This window comes from Podarcis filfolensis, assembly GCF_964270895.1.
Source record: "Podarcis filfolensis genome assembly, chromosome: 1".
Classification (NCBI taxonomy): Eukaryota; Metazoa; Chordata; class Lepidosauria; order Squamata; family Lacertidae; genus Podarcis; species Podarcis filfolensis.
In genome coordinates this window covers 53,237,480-53,257,516 of record NC_139604.1, presented here as the reverse complement: position 1 = coordinate 53,257,516, position 20,037 = coordinate 53,237,480, and the positions used below count along the sequence as shown (strand labels likewise).

The window sequence follows — 20,037 nt, the reverse complement described above, 5'->3', positions numbered from 1 at the left end:
AAGTGGTGCCTGGCTCCGGCTGTCAAAGAGTTCTGCTCTAGAATATAAACTCCTCTGGAAACAGAATCCACTACTACTATTGTAATAAGCACATTTCAGTATTTTTTTTTTAATGTGGCTCTTAAAACATTCAATATATTATATTTTACAACTGTTTTATATCTATCTGACACTTTGTGAATCTTTATATTTTGTGGATGTTGCTGGTGGGGTGTTTTTAATGAAGGTTGCTACCACCCACGAGCCCAAGAGGAAAGGACAAGTCATTAATCTAAAACTTTAAAATGTAAGTCACAATGAATTTCCTATATTTATGCTCACAGCTGTGGCTTCTAGGCACTGCTGAAATTCATATCATATGAACAATGAGGTCCTGCCTGTGATAGCACAGTGCCCTCTGGCCAATACATACCCTTGCTTTTCTTATCTGCCTCCGGCTGGACAGTCAAGGTATTGCCTTTCATCTCCTCCTCCAGCTCAGCAAGCCTCCTATGCGCTGCAGGCTTCTGGCCCTTGATTCGGAGGCTGTACTGGCGGGCCAGCTGATAGACCTTGTTCTTCACCTTCTCCGCCAGCTCTGCCTCCGTCAGGTGGGCCAGCTGCATTATCCGGGGGTGCAAGCGGGGGAGATACCGATCTTGCTCAGAGCCCCCTAGCTCATGGGCCAGCTTCCAGGGCTTCCTAGAAGGCGCAGCCCGCTCCACAGGAGACTTGCTCTCAGGCGAGGGCACCGCCGACTCCTCTGTGATGGCCCCAAGATCCTCGTCCTCCAGGATGAGAAGCGGCTCGTGGAGGTCAAAGCCGTTCTCCTGGCCACGGAGCCTCTCCGCGTGCCGCAGAGAGGAGCCCCCGGCCACCTGCCCATTCGTCGTGCCTGGCCGAGTGACACCTTCAGGCCTCCTACTCCAGCCCTCTCCGCTCGGCTTCTCCATCTCCTCCCAGATTTTAATCATCTCAGCCGGCGGCCTGAACTCCGCTTCCGTGATGGGCAAGGGGCTTCCAGCAGAGGCTGCCTCGGAGCGGGGGGCCTGTAGCCCAGCCCCGGGTCTATTTGACAACACCCAGGCTGCTGTGGGGCCAGCCCCACCACTGGCAGAGCCCCCCAGCCTCTTGTGCTTCAGCCCCTCCTGCTCAGGCTCTGGCTGGGGAAGACTGTTGATCCTGAAGACGGAATTCCTCACCATCCCTTTGGGGATGTAGGACAGGCTCTCCCGCCGCCTGACGCTGAAGCCGGCATCCTGGTGCTCCGCGTAATCGTAGTAGTTCTTGATCTTGTCTAGCAGCAGCCGGTCCTGATGGGAGAGCATGGACTCCTTCCGCTTGCAGGAAGCATGGTCCGTCTCGAGCAGCCCAGGCGAGGCAGCCCCGCTGCAGGCACTGCTGGGCTCACCCGGGGGCTCTTGCAGCAGGGAGTCTGTGGTGCTGTTCGTGCGACATCCGGCCTTCTCGCTGCCGTCCAGGCTCAAGACGCTGCTGCTGCGGCTAGCCTGCTTTGGAGTCAGGTGGCCCTTGCCCTCTTCGAGTGCCAGGCTGCTGCGGCGAGAGAGGCTGCTGGCAAAGCGCTCTGCAATGACGCTGGCCTGATCCAGCACAGAGAAAGGGAGGATGCTTCTGGTCTGGGGTGCACGTCTGTCCTCCTCCTCTTCCTCCTCTTCTTCCTCCTCCTCCTCGCTACTAAGTGGCTTCAGTTCAGTATGTTCAGTGGGCTCCAGGCCATCTGAACGCTGTTGATTCAGGGTCCCCCACTGGCCTGCCAGGACTGGCTCCGGGTTGCCCATCAACTCGGGGTCTGAAGGACCCTCTTCCAGGTACTCTTCCTTAAGGGGAGACGCTTCTAAGACCATGCTGAGTTCGATGGCTGACCGCGCCTAGGAAATGTGCCCCCAAAAAGAGAAGGAAATTTTTGCAAACTTAACGCACAACCCAAAAAATGGTGGTCTTGCAGATAAACAGTTTAAGGGCTAAGTTAATAGTCACTACTCAAATGCAACCAACTCTTGAACCCAGCAAATATGTTGGCTTCTAAGGCAGGGAACCCACCAACCACTAAGCTGACTCAACAGCAGACAGAAATATTGCTCATTTTTATGTCGTATCTTCTGGGAACAATGTGGAGCATCCATTGGAAAGGACAATGGCATAGAATACCCAATATGGGCACTGAGTCTGGGAAGTGGAATGTCCAGGAGCCTTTGGCTTTGAATCCTATTTTTAGTGTTAAGGGCCAACAGTTTCCTTGTCTCAGAATTGGCATGAGCAGAAATTCCATTCTCCCCAAGGAATGTAATAAACTGCCTAACAGAGCAGACAGTCCTGACCTGGATGGACCTGTGATCTCCCTGGTTGAGGTTCTCCAGGGTTTCAGAAGGGACATTCCCAGCCCTCTCTGGAGATGCCAGAGACTGAACCTGGGAGCTCTACCCACTGAGCAATGGCACTTCCCCAAACAGCACCTCCACCAACCACCAACCACTCACCTTTGGGACAGATGAGACATTATCCCCGGCCCTGTTTTTCTCACCACTGCTGCCTGGCGACTGGTATTGCTTGGGCCCTTCCTGTGCCTTGTGGCTCTTGGCCTGAACCAAAACAGAAACATTAGAGAGTTGAGTACATGCTACTGGGAAGAAGCCATTGGACAAGAGCAGCCAAACATCCCTAGCCATTGTTATTTGTCATTCTGAAAAACCATATGACTTTACAGAGGAAGTCAGAGATCATAGCTTGTCCCAGATAGCTAAAATGCATCACGTGCCCACGCAGGTCCAAGTCCAATATTCTAGCCATTGGATGCAGCAACAAAAACCACCTGATGTTGCATCCATCAGCCTTGCAAGCAGCAGGTGAACGCAAGTACTGGTGGCTCTGGTTCACTTGCTGCCCTGGCACAGAGGAGCCTTGCAGTTGCTTAAGCCAGTCCCAATTTCATCCAGGAACACAGCTTTCCCGAGCAGACTCTCTACACGTCTTGCAGCACTTTGGTGTGGCTGGTGGAGTGCACTAGTTAAAAACTGCAGGCTGATAAACTATCTGGAAGGTGCACAGTTAGTGCTGGATCCAGGGACGGTCCAATAGCACAGGCAACAGGACTTGGAAGAGGATCCTGCTTAACGTTAGCTTTGTCTCATTATCAAGCTGCTAACGTGGAAGAACCTTCCTGGCAAGAGGACAGGAAACGGCAGGAAAAGGACCTCCCACAGATACAGAGATGGTAAGACCTAAAGAGCCTCTTTTGTTATCAAGCCACAAATCTTGTTAGCCCCCGTGAAGGACTGCACAAAAGCACCAAGTCAGTCAGTAGTATCACCGAAGGGTTAAAACAGCTGCAAAAGAAACCACACGGGAACCTCTGGGGCTGTCCCACTTCTGATTAACGGGAAGATGGCACAGAAGGAACGGAGGGCAGCCGCGAGCCATGCAGCAAGCCAGCATGCAGGAGGGAGACGCAGCAGGGGTTGAACAGGCACCTCACCGTGCTGCCCCAGGAGAAAAGCAAAGCGTTGGCCCGATAGTGCCAGCAGTGGAGGACGGCCATCAAGGAGCTTGCAAAGTCTGCCACCTGCTCCGTTCCTACCAGCCTCTCCTCCTCTTCCTCTTCCTCCTCCTCTTCGTCTTCTTCCTCCGGCCCCATATCCTTCTCGCTGCCATCGCTTTCAGCCAACTCTTCCAGAGATTCCTGGGGAAGCGCCTGCCGATCCTGCTGCTGCTGCTGCGGCAAGCTGTTGGTGGGGTGCGAGGGCTCCCCAAACTCCAAAAGGGCTCCGTCACTGCCTGCATGCTACGTGAAGTGAGGGCAAGCAGGGGCTTTTAGAAAGGCCCCAGTGCTGGGGCACCAACAGAGACACCGCTTAGGGTGCCCTTTCCTTAACCTGCGCTCTATCGCTGCCTGCTCAACATGAGAGCAGAAGCACACAGCTTAGCGCGGTGAGAAGCTTACTGGCCACCCTATGGGAGACGGCAGTGGTCAGAGGGAAATGTCAATTTGTTATTAAAATGAATAATGGCCCCTGCACCAACATTTACCCCAGAGCAGTTTACCTTTAAGGTGGTGTTTTGGTAAGGGACCCAAAGCCCACCGCATGTCACCCAAGACTTTAATTTCCTTAGAAAGGGAAGACCCTTCTTCTTTTCCCTCATTTATTTTGTCTTCTAGAATTTCTGTCTCTTACCTTTAGTCCTATTGCCAGATTTGCAGCGCAGGAAGAAGGAGGGGGGAAAAAGAAGCCATTAGGGAAAAGGTGGGATCTTGTTTCCCTGCCCAGGTAGTCTTCCTCCCTATTTCCCAATCTCCATTTCAGGCACACTCTTACTCTATATAAGCAGCAGACACAGCAAACATGCTGGCAGAGAGCCATTTTTACATCACTTATATCTTATTACAGTCCCTTCCAGCGGCTGTGGGTCCCCTGAGAAGGCAGTGGGTCAACCACAAGGCAACAGGAAGAAGTCACTGCTGAAGGAGTGACTGAGTAAAGGAACAATTCAGGCTCACACACTTTGAGCAGGGGTGGGGAAACGTCATCCCTTCGCCAGCCTTGCTCTCTGGGGCTGGTGGGAGTCCAGTCCAACAACATCTGGAGGGCTCCAGGTTCCCCCATCCCTGCCTTTCAGCATCTAAGGTGTCTTGTTTAGCAATACAGAATTGCCCTGTGCTCTGCTAGCTGTAATAAATCTGAGATAGGAGTGACCATTGGCATAAGGACAGGCACCTGTCAAATCCCACCCACACTGGTCAAGTAAACCTGGGACTGAGAAATCTACTCAGTACAGAGCTTCCTCCTCCTAGGCTGGGGGGATGTGGGAAAGGGGGACATCCACTCACCTCTGTTGCTCAGTTGCTTGAGAATCTGTTTTGTTGGTTCTGCAATGAAAGGAAAGTTTGCGAGATGAGTTCTTGAAATGCTGGTTCAGAGCCCAGAAATACCAGAAAAGGTGGGGAGAACCCCAGCACCAGCCTCAGCCCGCCACCTCTGCCCCTCCAGAAGGAAACACCTTGAAGCATCTGAGTGAAGTGCAGAACAGCACTAGCCTCCTCTGTGCAGTGCAGAACAAGCCTCTCAGAGAACAGCATCACCAGTCTCTCATCTGTCAAGGACCACCTAATCCCTCCATCCCTGCCCAATCACAGGCCTTCAGGGGAGTCCCGGTTAGTAGTTCTCCGTTGCTCAGACGTATGGCTCTTATCCACAAAGAGCAGTGTGTTCAGTATTGTGGACCCAATTTTATGGAATGCCCTTCCAGTTGAGGTCAGACCGGACCCCTCCCTGTTGGACTTCCAGTGCCTACAGATGACTTTTTAAATTATTATTCCAACAGGCACTTACTGAAGTTGGATTTTCTAGTTTTAACCAGATTTTACCTTTTCTGTATCCTGTTCCTTGCACACTGCTTAAAGACTATTGTAGTTAAGCAGTATATAAATTGTTTAAATTTAAATAAATAAATCTGTGCTTACAAGCCACCAAGACTGAATGAACTAGGAGGCCAAATAAACCAGCAGATTTTTAAAAAGTGAGCCCTGTCTCTCACCCAGTCTTCTACAAGGGGCTGTGTATACTCCAGCAGCAAATAAAAATAAAAATCCAGATTCTGCTGCCCAGAATCAGACACCTCCCCCTGCAAACTCAGCAGTTTCTTATTATGCAGGATTTATTCCACTTTGACAATCCAAGTTGGACTGCAGGGAGCAGCAAATAAGATGAAAGGAGGCCAAAAGCCCAGGCAGGAAACAGGGTGTCCCACTTTCCAGGTGCCTGAAGCCCTGTTTGCCCTTCTTAGGCTTCTATGATTTCGAGAGACATTTCCCACACCTTTTTGGAAGCCACAAGAACTTTACATTTACTGTGCCTGGTGCTATTGCATTTCAGTACAGAGATGGGGTACTTCAGAGTCAGGGGCCCAAATGCAGCCCTCTAGGCCTATCTGAACTTCCAGTCTCTCTCCAGGCCTCATCTTTCAACAGTCTTGCTTTGACCCTCCCTTGAGTGTTTTTGCCTGGCTGGAATGTGTCCTTGAACCACGCTAATGCCCCTTTATTTGCCTGCAGTGTGTGTCAAAACTGGCCTACTGTACAAACGTAACCTTCAGCCATTGCGCCACCCATTTTGCCCCTGGCCCTGCCCACCAATGACATGCGGCTGCTGGAAGATTGTCCGAAAGTGAATGCAGCCCCTGAGCTAAAAGGGTTTCCCACCCCTGATTTAACATGCACCAATGTAGAATTAGGGAATGTAAAATTAGGGACGCGGGTGGCACTGTGGGTTAAACCACAATGCCTAGGACTTGCCGATCAGAAGGTCAGCGGTTCGAATCCCCGTGACGGGATGAGCTCCCGTTGCTCGGTCCCTGCTCCTGCCAACTTAGCAGTTCGAAAGCACCTCAAAGTGCAAGTAGATAAATAGGTACCGCTCCGGCAGGAAGGTAAACGGTGTTTCCGTGAACTGCTCTGGTTCGCCAGAAGCGGCTTAGTCATGCTGGCCACATGACCCGGAAGCTGTACGCCAGCTCCCTCGGCCAGTAAAGCGAGATGAGCGCCGCAACCCCACAGTCGGCCACAACTGAACCTAATGGTCAGGGGTCCCTTTACCTTTACCTTTAATGTAGAATTAATCTAAATAAGCAACTACGAAGAGGGAATGATGTTGGGTAACATATGGGTGTGATCAGATTTTTGAATATTGAGTTGACTGTATACTGTAATTAGTATTCTTTTGACACATGTGCAAATTAATCGAATTATTGTTCTCCTTGTAGAACATGATTTATTTTCTATGCTGACTTTGCTAAATGAAATTAACTGTGTAGGTTCTATAATTAGTAGTATAGTTGATAAAAGAAAAAGAGAGGAGGAAAAAATGGGATTCCCGCAATTCTGTGTCAGATACCAATTTGTGAACTCATGGAATAAACACAGTCCTGCCTATAGAGCTTAAAAGCCAGCATCATCTATTACGTTTGCTGGAGACTGAGAGGCATGTTCAGCCAACATTGTGTTGAGGAGGCAAAGCCCATAAGGTACTCCGCAGTAAGGTTTGACCCAAAGAGCTCCACCTGCTTGCTCCCAGCCCCACAACACCAGATGGCAGAGCCCCTTCGTGCCACATGCTAAAAGAGTGGAGCCCGCACCAGATTTCCTGCGGCCTTTACGCTCGAGTCCATCTAGGAGCCTCTCAGCAGTGTTTTTGCCACGGAAAGGCTCTAAGGATAGGATATAAGATACCTGTTAGAGTCAGTACCATTCTGCTGGGGGTGTTACTAAAGCCCTGCCTCCTGGGGCCTGCACCACACTAGGGATGCTGTGACTCAGTGCAGCGGGGCACCTGGAACAGCGTCAGCCGTCAGCATCCTTGGGCAGCTGCTGAGGATCCATCTGCTGTCCCAGATTCCCTTGTTTGCCACTTTGATGAACACAATGCTGAATTGCCCACAATGCCCCAGAACAATGTACTGGGGGCAAGTACAATGGCAACGGCTTGGTACCCAGAGAGGTGCTGCTACCACGGCCCTTGCCTTCCTCCTTTGGTAAGCGTACTTGCCCGCCTCATGTCCATTGGAAACAGAGGAGGAGGAGGTGGTGATGCTAGGAGAGAAGAACTGCCTGCTGCTGGGGGGTGGGGGGAGCATAAGAGGAACCTATGCTGTATGGTCCTATACTGCTGCCAGTTGCAGTGTGAACTAGATTATTTGTAGGGTCTCCTTCCAACTCTCTGGGTCATTCTAGATTATTTTCAGGGCACAAAGAGCATGTTGTTTTGACACTCTTGTTGCAGGCATAAATATTACGTTGCGTTTTACTCAGAGCAGACCTGTTGAAATTAATAAACATGACTACATTAGGTCCATAATACCACCCAATAGCTATTTAAGAGGCCCATTTTCTCAACACTCCTGGATAAAACCTTTTAACGATCTGCTTTTAACAAGTAGTTGCCCTTCAGAAGATCCTCTAGTGAGCTCTCTTTTTAGAAGCTGTCTAGGCTTGCAGCACCCAAGACTTGAGCTCAGCAGTTCTCTCTTGACACAGCAATCAAACAATGCACACAGGACCTCAGCACACTTTTACACGCCACAAACTCAGCCCAGCACACAGAGACCTACAGGCATCTACTAGAGCTGCGAGTCGCAAAAGCAGGCCATGATGTGTGTGGTTCCCTCCCCCCCCCAAAAAAAACCCCTATGCCGTGTAAGGAGTTGTTGACAGCAAGAGCACCCTTTGTTAGGATAAGAAGTCAAGGAGGAATAAAAGGAATTTGGAACGGCTTCCATGTTTTGGTATGAAAGTACAACACCCAGGAGAGTCAATGAAATGGAACCAGCCTGCCCTGACTTGCACAAGCTTGCCTGACACATTGGTGAAAGGTGGTTGTTCTACACAACAATCTGAAGAGCAGTCAGAGGGAGCAATGAGAGAGGGGTCACTAGTTCAGTGGTAGACTTCCCAATTCAGCTCCCAGCCTGGATTTCAGGTAGAAGGAATGGGAAAAGCCTCTCTACCTGACACCTTGGGATACTGACTCAGATCAAGGCTGCAGATGGAGGACTAGCCCGGTTGAAGTCTGTCAGCTATGTGTGTTCAAGGCAGCATGCCCACCTATCCTAGCCTCCTGAATTTGGAAGCAGATTGGCTTGAATGTTGTGAAAGAATGGTAAATACTTCTTGAGTGTGGAAATTGCATAGGATAGCATTTGCCAAACGTTTGCCTCCAGATGTTTTTGACTACAATTCCCATCAGCCCCAGGCCAGTGAAGACTGTCCTAACAGCAGCACTGATGGGTCAGACGAAAAGGCTGAACCAATTCATCACCTTGCTGCCAATAAATAGTCAGGTTGCTATTGCCACAGTTTTTCCACAGTTTAGGCTACTGATGGCAGATGCAAGAGGGACCAGGTGAGGGGAGAGGACGAAGTTGTTTACTGGCATGTTCCAACTCTGAATTACCTGTTTCTGAAGCAGAGGTTCAAAACAGGAAAGAGAACAGGCTCTAGTACTTATTTGAAACAAGACCTCTTTTTAGCTCTATGTGTGTTATTGAATAGTGTGTTTTTTAAAACAAAAGTTCAATATGGTCTATGACAACCAAAGTTTCATAGTTTTTATTTTGCATTTATGTATGTAAAAATGTATATGGTATAAATGAGTATTATCCTATGTTTAAGAATCAGTATTTCAATGTCCATTAACTCCATTTATAGCAGGTATAATAGATGTTGCTGAACTATCACTCTCAACATCCCTTGCCATCGGCCATGCTTCCTGAGGCTGATGGAAGTTGTAATGCAGCAACATCTGGAGGGCCAAAGCTTCCCTATACCTGGTCTACAGCTCCTGAAGGGGGAGTATTTCACTCCAAAATGTATAGAATGAAAATGAAAAAGTATTCTACCAGTAAGCACTGGACCCGTTCTCCTTTCTGTTTTGATTCTTCATGGTGCTTCCTGTATTGCTGAAGTGAAGGTGACAAGTTCACGGTGACACTGGGAGAAAAATTCCCATAGAACTGTCCAGAACAAACAAAGGTATGTTCTCTGAACATTGCCTGTGTGTGTTTGTGGTGTGCCAGAGGTCATTAGGCCTTGGCAGAGTAAATGCTCCAGCACCTGTCAGCTGCACTAAGCTCCAAGGCCAAATATTAATTGCTATCAACAGACTACTGGACAAGCCACTACAGAAAACAAAAACTTCTGCCCTATAGTCAACAGCAACAGGTACACACAAGGTATGCCATCAGGATACAGTAACAACAGCTACACCTACACACAAACACACACCCCTACACACACACCCCACTGCTTGGATAGGTACATCCCTGCCCTGTTTACCTGATTGCCGGCGCCCCTGCCGGCCATACTGAGGAATGTCTTCTGTAGGTTGGTATGACCAGGACTTCTTCAGCCTCTCTGGACTATATTTGTAGCGAGAAGGATCTAAAGGAAGTGGCAGGAGTGTTTGAGAACCTGTTAACTGCCCCCACTTGGTATGACCAACCCCCTCATGCATGAACCAAGCTAACACCACCTTAGCATTCTAATCCCCTGAATATTACATTTAGCAACAGAGGCCCCAGCAAGCAAACTCAGGCTTGGTTCGCAATCCGAGGAGGTGACAATTATATTCATTACAAGAGACAGAGAATTGGATCATTAATACAGCATCACATCTCAGAATCACATTCCACTTATTGTTGATTTCTGTGTTGTGTAATCTTCCTGCAACCAGATGAAAGAACCTAACCCCACGAGGCAGAGTACATTCCTAGACTTGTGTTGGGAAATTCTGACATGTCTGCTGTCTTGCCCTGATGAGGACACAGTAAGCAGGAGGAGGGTTTCTAAGAACAAACTACTGGGACAATTATTATTTTTTTAGAAAATAATGGAAACTTACAGTATGAGTCCATTTCCAAGATAGCTTCCTTGGCCTGAAGAAAAGAAGGTATTGGCTTAGCACTAAACTGGAAATCCAGGATCCTGAGACCTGAGGCAATGGGGAGTTCCCACCTCTCTTCCCTCCCCCAGAGAATAGCAGAGAGATAGGAAAGGAGAAAGGAGGTTCCCCTCAGCCCCATCATCCCTGGACACTAGGAACCAATTCCACCACAACTGTTGCCCCTTTCTCGGTTGGACAAAGGAGAAGACAAAATTCCAAACCCCAAACCTTTCATACCCACGTTATGGAAGCTCCTAGGCCTAGGCCTAGCTTGATATGGCTGGGCTTTGTATGATTCAGTAAAGAGAACCAATCAAGCCTATTCAAGAGTAAAGAAAAAGCAAAAATGTATAGAAGAAAGAACACCTCCGATAGCACACCTCTGATTCAAAAAAGAAAAAGAGCATTTCTTGAGACATGGCTTAGACTAAGCTTTAAAGAAAGGCAGAGAACTCCATGGGGTCTCCAGCATCCATTCTACAGGCATGCGAAGGAGGAGGAAGGAGACCCTCCACTTACTTTCTGAGGGATGATGGCATGGTGGTTTTCCAGAATCAGGCGCTTGATGTGATGAGTCCAAACCCGCTTCTCCTCCCCTGATTTGGCCTGGGAACAAAAGCACGCCTTATGCATCTTGGAAGCCAGGATTACTCACCTGACTCAACTACACCTCAGCCCTTTTTGAGTGTTGCCACTCTTTCTGCTGTTACCATGCAAATGCACACACCAGGGCTCCTTCCCAAACCTTGCCACCAGCCCCACCTGTTGCGGACACTTAACAACTCACACTCTTTTGATAATCCCCAATTGGCATTCTTATCACCAGTATCTCCACACCGCTGACAAACATTGGTGGCATTGCAACACACCACCAAACTGCCCTAACCCCTCATTCACATCCTCTTCCTTCCAAAACACACAACCTGACCCTTGCATTCTCTGCCCTAAAACCAATCGACCCATTTTCTCAGGTCCTGTTACTGGCCCTCTTATTTCCACTGGGAGCCTGCCCTTATTCAGGCTGCCAGTTCTGCATCAGGCACCCCATCAACACATGTTTCCAACTATCTCTGCACCTTGCCCCCATATCACTTTCAAACCCCCTTATAAAGGACAGTGGCTTATCTCACCTGGATGTTGTACTGCTGTTTGCTGTGCTTGTAATGGGTGACGGTGAAGCACAGTGAGTCTCGTGTACTCTCAATCAGCATCAGGGAGGAGCACTGAAGGAGCAGAGGGAGAGCTGTCAAACCAATGTACCCATTACAACGTCAACAACAAAAGTTTGCCAAATCTGCCATCTCTCTGAATCATCCAAGGGCTGCCAGGATAAACAGAGAGGCATCCTCAGAAGGACGACAAAGACCTTTTAACTTGACCAACTTTGGATGGCCAAGGTTTGGGGACGACGACCATAAGGTTTGTTATAATATTTATAAGTGTGTGTTTGTCAATTCCTGTGTTGTTGTCAGTTCCTTTTTAAAAACAATGCTGTGTACTGAATTTTAGAACAGACATAAATAATATAAAGAAGAAAAACATGCTGTATTCAGAACTAAAGAACATCAGTCTCCCTCCTGCCTCATCATCCACTGACCCTCTCTCTCCACCCCTTCCACAGAGAATTTGATGCCATCAGCACATCCAAAGCATATTCATACTTGGTTATGGTAGGAACACAGATTCAAGTAAATAAAAAGTACCCTGTGCATACACATCTCAGGCTTAAAACAGCCAAACAGAATTGTATTGGGTTGGAACAGATCTATTACCACCTTACATATGCACATGTTGTTGTCAGTTCCTGTGCCTTTGAGATGGGCTAGAGTGGCACATGTAAATATATAAATGTTTGATGTACAGAAAGATTAAGGGTAGCCTTTCTTGGCAAGAGCGAAACAAAGAGAAAGGAGATGGGGGTGAAATCTGGGGCAGTCACTTCACACCATCACATTGTGGGGTCAGCAGGTGCCACTGCAATTTATATACAAGCCAGTAGCAAGAAAAATGGATTCCCCCCACTCCCTTTTGGCTGTGGAAATAGCAGCACACCATTTGATACCCTTTTCCTCCTAATTAGTCTGGAAAAGCCACCACTCCTTTGATTTTGCATTCGAAGTCACTAATGCAAATGTGTCTGTGGAGCAAACCTCCCTGTTTTCTTGCAACTGGGTATTTGAAGGGTAACAAATTCACACTGTTGCTCTCATGTATGTGTCCTTTGAGAAATGCCCTCGCCATCCCTCTCCCCTCCTGAGTTATGCCTAGGATTGTGCTGGAAGACGGAAGGCAGCAGCAGTGGGAGAGTCAGGTCAGGTAGAGAAAAGTTTGCCTTGGGGCCTTCTACCCTGGATCATAAATTCACATCTGTTTCAGCTGTCAGGTATGAGTTCCAAAGTGACAAAGAATGATTCATGCTCACACCCCTCCTACCCTGATACCCAAGATGCCCTCCTGACCCCTCAAAAACAGGGAGGAAGAATTAATCACACTACCTACTCATAGGGAGGAGGGGGAGATGAACTTCTTTTCAGTTCACGTTTAATAGTGAATCTACTTATTTTGCACTTGTCAAAACAACACATGAAACTAAACTCCGTCAGCCTTTGGAATTCGCATTTCTCCAAATTTTGCAGTGCAGTCCTCTAGCCAAGTAATGTGTACAAAAATGCAAATATTAAGGCAAAGTGTGCATAAAAGTACATGGATCAGGGTAAATAGCATAAAAAATATGTTAGGTTAGGGGAAATTGCTTTGCATAAATGTGTATATATCAGGAGAAATTCACACTAAAATGCTGGTGAATTTTCATGGACTGTAAAAAAACAAACCAACTGATGCGGAAATGTGGATGACTGGACTTAAGATTAGAAAATTGACAGAAACCAAAACTGAAAAGATTCACTCATCCCCGTGAATGAACAGAATTGCAAGGTTGGGACTACTTACTGGAATGTGGCTTTTGTATATATAATGATCGCCCCGTTTCTTTGTTATCAGCAAGATCTTGTCAAACAAGAAGAAGGTTCTCTCATTCCTGACCCGATGGACACGGAAAGTACCCTCCAGCACAAGCTCTCCATAAGTGGTCAGGTCAGGACCCTTCCAGTTTATAAGCAATGACTGAATCTCCTGTAAAACAGCAAAAAAAGGGGGGTGTCAGAAAAAAGGTGAAATATTTCCATCCCTATTAGGAACCATTTCAAGGCAACCCCAAACAGAGTTATGAAGATGTCAGCATTGGTTGTAGTCTGTGCTGTGACAGAATTACAGCCACTTGAGAATTTTTTTTTGGCGGGGGGAATGTTTTATGGTATGTGGGTAGTACCCAATGCCACACAAATAGTGTTCCACTAGTGCAACAGGGCTTCCTCTCCCCGCATGTCCCCAAAAGTTGCTCCAGGAGGTCTCCCTACCCTCTGGAGCAGATTTTGAGTATGTGCAAGGGGCTTGAGGGGAGATAAGAGCAGAGAGGGGGGAAGTCCCATTGTACAAGAGGAACGACAGCATTGGATACAATGCTATACATTTAGCCTGCAGAATACATTCATTTCAACACAACTCAGAATATAAGTCCCCCCCCCAAACACTTCCACTGTTTAACCTTCACAAACATTCAAAGTATTTTCTAAATCTGTCAGCAGTCTTGAAAATAAATGCCTAGCATTACCAACAACAAAATGATCTGAATGGTTTCGTACCCAGAGGGTCTCTTTCATCAGCAAAAGTTAAAGAAGGGAATCTTAAGTATTCTGAATATTTGTCCCTTTCTTCTACTTAGTTTGAAAGGTTCTAAGGATCTTCCATATGAGACACTGGAAAAGTAGATTAGTCCAGTGTAAAGTCACTCTGTGAGGCTGAACCAAAGCAGCAGGGGGAACACAAGTCCCTATTTTTATATCCAGTCTTCTAATGAACTATTCAAGGCTGCTTCTCTCTCTGCCTCAATGTTCCCTCTGCTATCCATGAGAACATGTACACCTCCAAACTGGACTCCAATTCCCTTCAGCCCCAAGTCAGCATGGCCAATGTTCAGGGATGATGGGAGTTACAGTCCAGCAACATCTTAGCATGGGCACAGGTTCCTCATTCCTGAGTCAGAGGGTTCTAATGTTACAGGTTGAAGCCAGAAGGGGCATCGTGACAAATCATTCAGCCGGAACTCCGGTATTATTACAGGACATTCCATCAGCAATTCCTGCATCTTGCCTGAAGCCCAGTAAAGAAGCGTTTGCTACACAGCCCCCACAGATCAGAATCTGATCCACAGCTTGTGTAATATAAACCACCAACCCATAGAAAGAGTCATTTAGAAAGAATTTTGCTCCCACCATCTTCCTTCGCTCTGGACAGATAGCTACAGGTGGCAACCCTTCATTTTTAGTAACTTGCTCTTTCTTTTTAATCTTCATGTAGTTTCCAATTTGTGGGTGTTTTCATGCCATTACAGTGGTACCTCGGTTTACAAACTTAATCTGTTCCTGAAATCCGTTCTTAAACCGAATCCGCTCTTAAACTGAGGCACGCTTTCCCTAATGAGGCCTCCCACCGCCAGTGACCTTTCACCATTCGGTTTCCGTTTGTAGACCAAGGTAAAGGTTGCAAACCAGAACACTACTTCTGGTTTTGCAGAGTTCGTAAACCGAATAGTTCGTAAACAGGACTGTTCTTAAACCGAGGTACCACTGTATATTGCAGGTGACTAAAGAATTGATTGCCCCAGTTCAAATTACTTTTGTAGTTATCTTAAAGCTTGCCTACTGTTTCCATAGGGTGCCATCATCACCTTGCTCAAATTCCCTGCAGAAATAAATTAATTGGCTGAAAACACAGATGAAAACTAAGGTAAGGCCTGACACCACCTACAGCAGGCATGGCCGAACTTGGCCCTCCAGCTATTTTGGGACTACAGCTCCCATCATCCCTGACGACTGGTCCTGTTAGCTAGGGATGATGGGAGTTGTAGTCCCAAAAGTAGCTGGAGGGCCAAGTTTGGCCATGCCTGACCTACAGCAACCTACGTGCACTTCTAAAACCTCAAGAAGAGAAAAATTTAAATTCAATGTTTGGGAACTTGTCAGTAAATATCCATGACACTAATGCTGATAAGGGTGGAGTCCTCACAAGGGTGTTTGCAAGACTGAATAATGTAAATGAAATCTGGAACGATGAGAGGATAAGGAAGTGCAAGCAAACTGGGAATGCACTTAAAATCTGCTGGGGTGATATTTTGAGGCTATTTGCAGGACTCTAATTGTGTTAAGGCTCAGACCAAAAACTGATATTCAGTACTAGGGGGTCAGTCCCTGAACTTGTTAAGCATCAGAAAAGAAATGCAGATAATCACTTCCTCATCTGGAATTTCCAGGCTTGTGTCTTGTCGCATCTCCTTGATGTTAAGCTCCCTGGGTATTCTTGGAAGGGCCATGAAGTTAAGCATTTTATGAAAGGGCTTAAATGACTGGCACAAGATGTTGAAAAGTGTGCTGCTGTGATGTGACTGAAATAATGGGAAGTGGGGGGGAATGCAGCACAGGAAAAACGACACAGTGTATGTATGTACTGAGGTCTGAAAAAAAGGGGAAATTAGACATTGCAAACTGGAATGAGGAAAAGGGAATACTGGACCAAAAATGCCTTTTATCTATCGCTCTATCTTAAAAAATCCCTTTAGCTAGCAACACTTCATGGTAAGGAATGTTGCAGTGCTAGGAAGCAGCAGGAAAGAGAGCAAACCACTAAAGATAGTAATAACACACATGGTTGCCATCGTGTTTTGCGAGTCAGTTTCATTTTGCATATACGTACTTAAGGGAATTTCCCTTTATGGGTTATGAAAGGTGGCATTGCCTGATGCATCAGCCAGTGTGAATATACAACACTTACTTGCGAATTGCCACAGCTCTCCAAGGATAATGCCACACCTGGGACAACTTTCCCCTTTCAAATTACCTGCAGGCGCACAGCATGCTCGTGCTTCCGTTTCATGTCATTGATATACCAAGCCACACAGGTCATGGTGTCAATCGCCTCTTCCACCACTTCATAGCCATCCTCTTCTATGTCGAAGTGCTTTGCTATCTCCTAGGACAAAACCACACAGCCAAGAAGGTAAGCCAAGAGTCGTAAGGCTCTCTAACACAAATTGATTTCACCAGTTTGTTGTCTCTTGACCACTGCCCAGTTTACTAAGCTCTGGGGTCCAGGAGAGTACACAAGGGTCAAGCCACGTAATAACCTAAAGCCATTTTTTAAAAAAACCCATTATGCTGAGTGAGTCAGATCATTGGTCAACCTAGTTCAGAACTGTCCATAGTGATTGACAGCAGGTCTTTCGAGTTAGGTAGGACATTCCCACCCTACCTGGAAATGCCAGGGATTGGACCTGAGACTTTCTACTTTTGAAGTTGATACTCTTATCACTGAACTATGGCCCTTCCCCAAAGCCTTAAGAAGCATAAATCATGACATAAATACTGGTTGTCTCCATTGGAGCCCTTTCCATTCATGAAAAAGGCTTCCTGATCCCAGGGGAAGCTTCTTTGAACAGTTGGGATGTATGAGACAATGCCCATTGATCCTTCTTCCCTATGTAACACCGTGATTCCTCAAAAATCTGCTCCAGAGGGTTGGGAAACCCTCTGGAGCAGGTTAGGAAGATGGCACGGGAGCTGTAGGTAGAAGTGGCTCACTTCACCCTTTCATGGAAACTTCTGCTGGATCAGTGAAATTTCCATAGGTTTTTGGGGAGAATCTTTGGAACCAAAGTGCCATGCTTTCTTTAAAAATAACAATGCAAAAAAACTTTTTCAACGTGGTGGCATGTTGATTGCAGCAGTGGCAACAACAAAAGTCACTCACCTATGGAAGTACAAAAAGTTGACTATTATCATCTATGGTGGGATTGCTTTGTAGAGTCTAGGCTAGCAAATTCAATTAGACCTGGTCTTTTTCCTTTGAACCATATTGAAGGATCAGTCCATTGGATAAATACGAGCAAGAAATCGTAACTTACTGCAAGAAGTTCAATTTACACAAAAGATTGTGTGGGATTTGGCCATTATGGCCATATTAATTGGAGAAAGGATCAGGGGTGGAATCATTTCAGTGGTTATATTAAAAAAGCACACCCATTAAGTTACCCAAATGTTATGTCTATTGTTGTTAAACTTAAAATATGACAGTATCAAGAACGTTTTATGAAAATCAGCGTAGGAAGATGTAGGCTTTAGTGGTATGATGAATTGCCTGCAGGCTTCTGACAGGCTAATCACCAATTACAGGGTGCTGGGACAGATGGGCCTTTGGCCTGATCCACCAGGGCTCTTCTTACATTACTTTTTTTGTTATTTATTTGAATTATGAAAAACATAATGTAGAGCAATTGGGGAAAGTCTCCTATCTCTGCATAAATGGATAAACACTGGTAACACTGGGGCGGGGTACAAATAATAAATTATTATTATTATAACATACAAATCTGATTCCTTCACAGAAATAGGGCTGGTTTTGAAATACATACAGAGATGCTGAGAAACCATTTTCTTGTACAGCTAATTCCTACAATCTATATTTCCTCATGTGTGACCCACAGAGGCTATTTGTATAATTGCAAATACTCAAACTCTGTATTAGTTCTCAACTGTTCCCACTTGACTAGTGGCCAATACATTTTCTAAGAGAGAGGTGATATTTGCGTGAACACAGATCTGCACATTTTATGGTTGAATTTTAGACAAAACGGGTAGAGTTTTGGTTGAATTTTAGACAAAACGGGTAGACAACACAACTAGGCTACTGCTATATTACCTGAAGGAGCAGGTGATATTTGAGAATGCGCTGGACAGGCTTGAGAAGGTAGGAGCCAAGGGGCAATGAGTGACGGATTTGCTCTTGCCGCTCGCGAAAGAACTTGGCCAGCTGTTTGTTCCTCATGCATTCGGTCAGAGCTGCCACAGAGCTAGAGGGTCAAACCCATCATGGTATAATGAATAGCACTGAAGATCAAAGCAGAGAACCTCCCACCTTCCCTTGAAGATGAGTTGACGGACAGGCATGCTCAAACACCCCGACAAGGGACTGCAATGCAAGGGTTTAAAAACAAGATCCGGAAGCCAGTGACAGCCAGACTAGCTAACAGAGAGAAGCAATCAGACTTTGGCAATATAGCACATCCTGTACCTCCTACAGGGAATTTCCTTTGATGAATGTGGGGAAACCTGGAAAGTAAGCCTGTTAGAGGGAAAGAAGAGGAAGACCCCTGGAGCAGGACTTTTGAGAACAGCTGTGGGGCTTCATTGCCTTGCCTTGTTCTTTGCCTCTTGCTACGATTTGCAGAAACTTTTATGAAAGATAAACAGATTTATATAAATCATGCAAATCTGCTTAGCTTTCATAAACATGTTTTGTTTCTGCTAGACTATATAAATCAAGGGCAGCCAACATTAGGTGCTTTGTGGTTTTATTCTGTATTTTTATGCTGTGAAATGCCCTGAGATCTTAGGACGAAGGGAGTATACGAATTTTATTAATACAAACAACAACATGTTGCCCTTCAGATGTTGCTGGACTACAGCTCCCATCAGCCCGGACCATAGGCTAGGCTGGGTGAGGCTGAAGGGACTTGTAATCCCACAACATGTGGAGGGTACCACAGTGGCTATTCCCAATATAAGATGTACAGTCTGAAGAATTCAGCTGGTTTTAGTGCAAGATTTGGGTTATCTTGTCACTGAACGCTGACTTAAAAAAGAAAGCACCTACAAACTATTCTGTGTTCCCCAGAGACAGAGGCTGACCAAAGGTTTCTTCTGTGTAAAAAGATTAAGTTATTAGAGGGGAAAGGGTCACCCAAGGCCCCATGAAACCAGTTCTCCCTTCACTGCAAAGGATACTCACTTAGGGTAGTTGTTACAGTATTGCGTGTAGATATCAAAATCCTGACTCTGTTGCAGGGAGAGAGAGAGAGAGAGAGTAATCAGTAAAAGATGGCTGGATATTCACTTAGCAATAATCTCAGCTTGCCTCTCAAAACATGCCCAGTACAGCTGTATAAAAGGAATGCCAACCTCACCCTACATACTGTTTGTTTAAGCCCTCATACCTAATGGAAGCACCCAATAAGGGTGTCGAAAGGGCTTGTGCAGCAGAATTCTGTGACACTCCATTATACAGTCAGAGATTACCACAACACAGTATCTGCTCATCTCCTTACCCTGTCCACAAAACATCTTGCCACGGCAACAGGATCATTGTGGCAGCTGTCCAGATCCTGCAGAAGCTCACTGAGCAGAAATTGAGAAATGGAAGAATCAGTGAGTCAGACAGACAGACAGACAGACAGACACACACACACACACACACACACACACACACACACACGGTGAAGCCTCTTGTGTCACATATTCTAAGCACAGCATCTCAGTAGCATAGGCACTCAAGGGACAGGATGGGTACATGCGGGAGGCAAAATGCAAACAACATTTCCCTCCCCTCCAAGTCCCAAACATAGAAGCAAAATTCAAGGCATGCAAAGATTTGGGAACAGTACTCACAGCACCCACCTGCACAGGGGAAGCCCTTCCACTGTTGCCAGGGAGCCAAAAACACA

At 46.5% G+C, this 20,037-nt stretch overlaps 1 protein-coding gene across 1 annotated transcript in view; it reads right to left on the bottom strand.

The window, feature by feature from the left end:
* Window positions 1-20,037, bottom strand: part of PLEKHG3 (pleckstrin homology and RhoGEF domain containing G3) — a 53,004-nt gene that overhangs the window by 3,312 nt on the left and 29,655 nt on the right. The window contains exons 4-18 of the mRNA XM_083581440.1: window positions 19,642-19,711; window positions 19,326-19,372; window positions 18,237-18,387; window positions 16,380-16,511; window positions 13,377-13,559; window positions 11,558-11,650; window positions 10,947-11,033; window positions 10,386-10,419; window positions 9,821-9,925; window positions 7,126-7,197; window positions 4,823-4,861; window positions 4,143-4,177; window positions 3,473-3,778; window positions 2,478-2,579; window positions 413-1,868 (exon numbers count right to left, since the gene is read on the bottom strand). Coding sequence (XP_083437566.1) covers window positions 413-1,868; window positions 2,478-2,579; window positions 3,473-3,778; window positions 4,143-4,177; window positions 4,823-4,861; window positions 7,126-7,197; window positions 9,821-9,925; window positions 10,386-10,419; window positions 10,947-11,033; window positions 11,558-11,650; window positions 13,377-13,559; window positions 16,380-16,511; window positions 18,237-18,387; window positions 19,326-19,372; window positions 19,642-19,711 — 2,912 coding nt within the window. The remainder of the gene's footprint in view (window positions 1-412; window positions 1,869-2,477; window positions 2,580-3,472; window positions 3,779-4,142; window positions 4,178-4,822; window positions 4,862-7,125; window positions 7,198-9,820; window positions 9,926-10,385; window positions 10,420-10,946; window positions 11,034-11,557; window positions 11,651-13,376; window positions 13,560-16,379; window positions 16,512-18,236; window positions 18,388-19,325; window positions 19,373-19,641; window positions 19,712-20,037) is intronic.